The sequence below is a fragment of the Entelurus aequoreus genome, linkage group LG09 (assembly GCF_033978785.1).
Source record: "Entelurus aequoreus isolate RoL-2023_Sb linkage group LG09, RoL_Eaeq_v1.1, whole genome shotgun sequence".
NCBI lineage: Eukaryota > Metazoa > Chordata > Actinopteri > Syngnathiformes > Syngnathidae > Entelurus > Entelurus aequoreus.
Genome location: NC_084739.1, coordinates 55817835 through 55825221, shown reverse-complemented (window position 1 = coordinate 55825221; position 7387 = coordinate 55817835). Strand labels below are relative to the sequence as shown.

Below are 7387 nucleotides of genomic sequence, written 5' to 3'. Positions count from 1 at the left end.
TCCCACACCCCTAATAAATGGATGGATGGATGTATATATATATATATATATATATATATATATATATATATATATATATATATATATATATATATATATATATATATATATATATATATATATATATATATATATATATATATATATATATATATATATAATATACTGTATATATAAATATATTAAACACTGTGTTTAAATATAGGAAAATATAGTGAGTAATAAAAATGTATTGCACATAAAAGTTATATCAAGATTGTACTAAAATAAATATCAAAATGCAGTTATTAAAGATTAAATGAAAATGTACTTACCAGTAAATACAATTGTATCGTACTTAAATGTTAAGTAAATTGTTTTTACTGTACTTGATGTGCCTGTTGATTAGCTGGGAGGCTGGGAAAGGACGGACGTGACCGGAGAATGTGGAAAACATTTGATTCCCACGCGTGTTGAGCGACAGAAATGACGGGGTAAGGCGGTTCTGTTTGCGCCTTAATTGTTTACTTTGGCCTCGACTACGGCCAACAGTAGTCGGATGGTAACGACTTCTATTTAAGGCGGATAAACCTTTGATAACGGCTCACATCCCGTCGTTACATTATACAGCCGAGTGGTTCTTTGACGTACCACTACAGTTTGAGAATCCCTGCCCATGCCAACTCCTCAGAAAAGACTATGAAAGAAATATACTTTAAAATAATTAATTACTTGTAGTCAACTCTTTATCTACACGAGGTCGCTCATTTTCGTGGGTATTTAGCTCGAGAAAACTTAACCTCTTAGCGTTAGGTAGCTTGTTTTGACAGAACACCGGGTGCAAAGGGAAGCAGTGACTGAACCAGGCAGCTTAAGCTCAGACCTAACCAACAAAAACTGACAGATATGAAATCTTTGCCCACATCCTTACAATATCCACGCAAAAAAATGTTGACTCCAGTTGCACAAAATCCTTGAAAGTGCCACAACCGAACACGAATCAGAGCCATGTTTAGCCTACTTTAGTAAACACGCTGTTGCACGTGTCACGTCACGGACCATTTCTGTTCATAGTAGGCACGGCATTATTTTTTTGTTACGTAAACGACTACACAAAAAAGATTGGATTGGCAATCAAAAACCTGCAGTGTTAACATAGCCTTAAGATGCATTAGTCAATCTGAAAATGTATATTTCTATGTACAATATATACTATCAAATATGTGTCCCTTAATACATTACATTACACAATACATTTTTATCAGGTGAGTGCTAAACCGCACTCTGCTACTCACCGATCACATATAATGACAGCATTGACCCGAGTATAAAACCACAATATATGACATTTTGGAGTGGTGGTCATGTGACGATGCCAGGATTTCTCCAAAATGGCCGCCTGTCAGGTAAGCTAGCTTATTCCAAAAGCTTACTTTTTTAAAACATTAATGTTTATTTTAAGTGCATGTTTCCCACAGGAGTGCAATCTATTGGTGGTGGTGGTGGCGGGAAAAAAAATATGGTCTTATATTGGGGTCAATACGGTATTGTGACTTGTAGACGTAAACACCCGCGCTTCCCCACAGGGAAGTGTAGCAGCCAGTCAACGTTTCAAAATAAAAGTCCCCCACAGCAGAAACATGTGGAGGTTGTCGCTCCTGGCGTCCATTGGCAGTCCAGTTAGTCCTCCTCGTATGAGCTCACACGGACCGGTGAAGCTCCATATTGCACTGATTACTAGTAGTACTGTAGTACTACTACATAAATACAATAAAACATGATAAAAGTGGGTAAGTATTTGCACATAATTCTTCCTGGTAATTACATCCTGGTGTCAGACAAAAACACCTTTCACCTTCAAGTGTGTGCGTGTATCTCAGTGTGTGTGTGTGTGTGTGTGTGTGTGTGTGTGTGTGTGTGTGTGTGTGTGTGTGTGTGTGTGTGTGTGTCAGTCATCCCTGCAGGTTGGCAGGTTGACAAAGATGAAGATATTGTACTCAATGAGGCAGGAGAAGCACAAGAAGACAGAGTAGAAGAGAAGACACGTGAAACCGAAACGTTTGTCCAGCGTCCATTTGTTGAGGTGAACCCCCGTGACCTGAAAACACACACACACACACACACACACACACACACACACACACACACACACACACACACACACACACACACACACACACACACACACACACACACACACACACACACACACACACACACACACACACACACACACACACACACACACACACACACACACACACACACACACACACACACACACACACACACACACACAAGCGTACACATGTGCATTAAAAGACCAAAAGAAAATAGGTTACCAAACAGAAATAAAGGCTAAAAATAGCACTTTATCATGTCCGATGCTAACACCGTATTGCTGTATATCGGCCAGTGGTGTGCCCAGGGCCAGCAAGGCCTTCTCTGCTGGCCTAACATAACCAGAAATCATGATCATAATTAAAGATAAAAGTAATTTTTAATTTACTTTCCCTAAATATCCAAAAATATTCATATTCTCTTCATGTCATATTATGCTCTTCCCAGTGCTGTTGTTTGTTTTTAAGTTTTGGTTTGTATCCAATCAGAATTCAGCTAGCTTATGTTGCCATGCTGTATGAAATCTGCCCGGGACCTTCGGAATCAACAATGCGGGCGTCCATGCACTGTAAGTGAACAGGCACATACAGTTGATAGATAATTGCGATAGCCAATCAGATCACAACTTGTTGTCAGTAAAGCCTTCTTGCTGGCCTCACGTTGAACGTGACATTTACGCGTCCTGTGATTGGATACTCACTTGGGACTCCCAAGTGAGTATCCAATCACAAGTTGCGAAAACAGGAAGTGGCACCGGAGCCATACGAGCCATAGAAAGCCACAGAAAACTCACTGCTACTCACAAAGAAGGAGAGCAAAACGTTGATTAGGTGGCAGATATAAATTTGCAAGGCCATTTTCAAGAAGGATATTTAAGAGAAACTAGATCTCGTGAGACGAGGTCGGCCGACACCGGAAGCTATCCCGGCGGTGAAATGGTTTGCCCGCCACTTTCACACGAATCAACCGACTACGACCAACTACCGACTACGAGCAGTACCACTGGCTTATACGGCGTCGAATGGGTGCTACAAATTGTGAGTTCAAATATTGCATTTCTTTATTTTTTTATGTTTCATTTGTTTTATACAATTATTTTAATTTTGACAGTACCACATAAGATATGTTTTAATTGCTGATGCGGGTTTATTCAATTTTAAATGCGCCGAAAAATAGACTGTTTTGTACACTGTTGAGGGGATTTAATGTCCAGTAGTGTGCAAGTGGGTTTCTGCATATTATCTCCAGCCGTGTCCATGTGGTGACGTAAATTACGGTATTTTGAGAGATCAAGTCGGGACTAAGTAGGACATCACTGAAGGCCTAGGTGAGAAACGCACCGCCCGCCACTGATATCGGCTGATACCAACCTTCTTTTCTTGTAACAGTGATAGATTTGTTTGCATGTATTTTGCTTAACTCTCAGGAGTCTTTGACCTCGTAGACGCGGTCGCCGAGAAACTCCCGTATTTCACCCTTCTTTCCCGCTATCTTTCTCTTCAGATATTCCGCCGTTCCGCTCAGCATTGTAACCTACTGTATAGCTTGTAAGGTCAGGCCTTCAAAACAAAAGCCCGCCAGTACAATAACACGGTTGCGCCACACTAGACTGTTGAGTTGTGTGCTCTCATTAACAATGTTTTTTGTACCAACTACTGTATGAATTATACTCATTATTTATATCATCAGTTTGTTCAGTAAATTACATGATCTAGCATATTTTTATAAAAATAGTTTCGGTAGATACGCTATGTTTCTTTTTTTAAATGACTTCTTGTGCAACTGTTCTTGACAGACACATGCTACTCATGGTCTTACCAGTTTGGTTTCGGTTTCAACAAACAACAATGCGGAGAGAGAGAGAGAGAGAAAGAGAGAGAGAGAATAAACAGTTGCTCAGGTTTCCTTGTCTGGGCTTGCGATTCTGTGAAATGATTCACAAGCAAACTGACCAGTTTGTTATGTGCAATGTTTGCTCGTATGTTAACCAAGACGGGATATGAAAACTGAGGCAAAATTTGGGCAACCATTTTCGGAATAAAAAAAATAATCCTATGAAAAGTAGGGTGTGCCAAAAGCGAGGCACCACTGTAGATCGTAAATAAGTCTGTTGTGATTTTTATGTATATGTTAGGAACCTAACGATTACCGATATTAACGATGAACGATAAAATTACAGTTAGTATTAGCATTTCAAATTGTAATACATTTTTACCACATTTATATATTTCAGCGTACGGTGAATCTGCTCATTTCTTAGAGAAGTAGCTAGTGCGCTGATCGGTAGCTTGCTTAAATGCTAACACGAATACAAGATACATAACAAACATAATAGCCCAATCTAATTTTGTATGTTTCTTCTGCCAAGAATATATATCGATTTGAGGGTCTCTTGATTTGTTATTTTTTAAACTGTAACTTCAAAGATTTATGTGTGTGTGTGTATATAAGTACTTTTTTAGCACACTCAACAATACTATAATAATAATGATAACCGTGATTATTTTGGTCACAATAGCTGATACGAAATGTTGATATTGTTACAGCCCCATAAATGAGTACTATTGATGTATACAAATATATTACTATAACAGACAGGTACAAGAATAAGATTAGTAACTGTAAAAAAAAGAATACATGAAGGTGCTCTGCAAGTTTGAAGGGTTATGAAATGTGCATAAAAAAGTATGTGTACTCACCGTCAGGAACACGGAAGCCAACAGAAGCCCGACGGAAAAAATCAAACCTTTGCTGTTTAATTTGATCTGCAACAAAAGAAAAACATTTAGGGCCTGATCTACTAAAGGAACTGTTCTAAACTGTATTGTACTAAAATTATGTGCGAATTTGATAGCACAGCCAAAGCTCATCTACTAAACTTGCGCGCAGAGGATTGCGTCTCTAAAGTGAGCAGGATATGAAGCACAATTTAATTAGTGTGTCTGTCATCATGAATAGGCAGAATATATGCTGATCATCAGAACATCCACAACACTGGGTGGAGAAAATGACACATAACCACTTAGCACACGCAGTGCGATTTATCAAGACTGACATTGTTCTGGAGCCGCTGTTTTGCGTTTATATTTAATACATCGAGAAACGGATGGGAGAAAGGAGGCGATCGCGCTGCAGCTCGTCCTATGTGTGCTTGTCAACATCCATCCATCCATTTTATACCGCTTGTCCCTTTTGGGGTCGCGGGGGGTGCTGGAGCCTATCTCAGCTGCATTCGGGCGGAAGGCGGGGTACACCCTGGACAAGTCGCCATGCTTGTCAACATATGTGTCATAAATAACATCATTACACGTATTGTCTATTCGGCAATAATATTTTATTATTTTATAATTACTGGGTGTTTTAAAAAGTCTGATTCAAACAAATTTAATTACTGTGTTGTGGTTTCTGCTAGCGTTTTTTTTTAATGACATCATACACACTCAAATAAAAAAATACCTTAACTTAATTTGGTTGAAACTAGCTTTTTAAAACACATGTAAAAATGTGTGCTATCAAATAATATTTTTTTAAATCAGATTAATCACAGTTTAGAATTTTGATTTTTCACAATTATTACTGGCATGTCTAATGTAAATTAATTAAAAAATACCCCAATATTTGGACACAAATGCAATGTTATTGTCAGACTGTCACACAGAAATGTTTAAAAAATATATTTTACTTGAATGCACGTCATTTATTTGCTCAAAACTTGCTAAATATGTTAGCTAAAGTCCGGCCTGGGTATTTTTTGAAGTGAAAGTTGCATGCATTGACCTGATCATTGCCTATATATAACAACCCGCGCCGCATTTCGGGTAACCATCTGCGGTTACAGTAAAAGAGCATGTACGGTCAAAATACCATGTTTTTCGGACCATAGGGTGCACCGGATTATAAGGCGCACTGCTGATGAGCGGGTCTATTCAGGTCTATTTTTATACAAATGGCGCACCAGATGATAAGGTGCATTAACCCTTGTGTGGTGTTTGGGTCTGTGGGACCCGTTTTCGATTTTTATTAAAAGAAAAATGATACAATTAATTAATTTTTCAAACTGAGACTCACTGGCTTTGGCTCATTTTCTGTGAAGAACATATATCAGAATACATATTTAATGAACACACACCATACACCCCCCCTACACATTTCTATTACATATAAGATGTCCGGGGTCCACTGGACCCGGGGCTAATAGAAGTGTGGAAATGTATGTTCTGTGTACCACATGCACACACACACACACACACACACACACACACACACACACACACACACACACACACACACACACACACACACACACACACACACACACACACACACACACACACACACACACACACACACACACACACACACACACACACACACACACACACACACACACACACACACACACACACACACAGTAGGCCTAGACGGGGAGGACAGAGTGTAGGTACACAGAACATCAGAGGGTCAAATGTGCTACAAAATGAGCGCAGACAGTGTTGACAAACAATGTTGCAACCTTGTGTGGGAACCGCAGGTGCAGAAACACAAAAGAAGAATCCCTGTGGGATGCAGAAACTGGCAGAGAAATTTCAATGCAACGTTCGTGTTGTTGTTACTCAGCCAGTGTTTGTGGGTCTTAGACTTAGACGTACTTTTTATTGTCGTTCAAATTTGAACTTTACAGTACAGATAGGAACGAAATTTCGTCGCATTAGCTGGTTGGCAGTGCAGAATAAAAAAGCAATAAGGTGCAGATATAAATAAATAGATTACTGTACAGATAAATATATTGCACTTTTGCATATGCATCTATGTTTATGGATGTATGTTATATTGTCTTTATATTCCAGCGAGTTCATCCATTTTTTGGGGGAATTGAGGGGATTATTATGATGCGTTCAAGAGTCTTACGGCCTGAGGGAAGAAGCTGTTACAGAACCTGGAGGTTCTGCTACGGAGGCTGCGGAACCTCTTTCTAGAGTCCAGCAGTGAAAACAGTCCTTGGTGGGGGTGGGAGGAGTCTCTGCAGATTTTCTGAGCCCTGGTCAGGCAGCGGCTTTTTGCGATATCCTAGATAGGAGGAAGAGGAGTCCTGATGATCTTTTCCGCCGTCCTCACCACTCTCTGGAGAGACTTCCAGTCTGAGGCACTGCAGGCTCCAGTCCAGACAGAGATTCAGTTGGTCAGTAGGCTCTCTATAGTGACTCTGTAGAATGTGGTGAGAATGGGGGGAGGGAGCTGTGCTCTTTTCATCCCACGCAAAAAGTGCATGCGCTGCTGAGCTCTTTTT

At 39.7% G+C, this 7387-nt stretch overlaps 1 protein-coding gene across 1 annotated transcript in view; it reads right to left on the bottom strand.

Annotated features, from left to right (window-relative positions):
* Positions 1–220: 220 nt before the first annotated feature.
* Positions 221–7387, bottom strand: part of LOC133656895 (sodium/potassium/calcium exchanger 3-like) — a 267870-nt gene continuing 260703 nt past the window's right edge. The window contains exons 16-17 of the mRNA XM_062057755.1: positions 4800–4865; positions 221–2077 (exon numbers count right to left, since the gene is read on the bottom strand). Coding sequence (XP_061913739.1) covers positions 1928–2077; positions 4800–4865 — 216 coding nt within the window. The 3' untranslated portion in view covers positions 221–1927. The remainder of the gene's footprint in view (positions 2078–4799; positions 4866–7387) is intronic.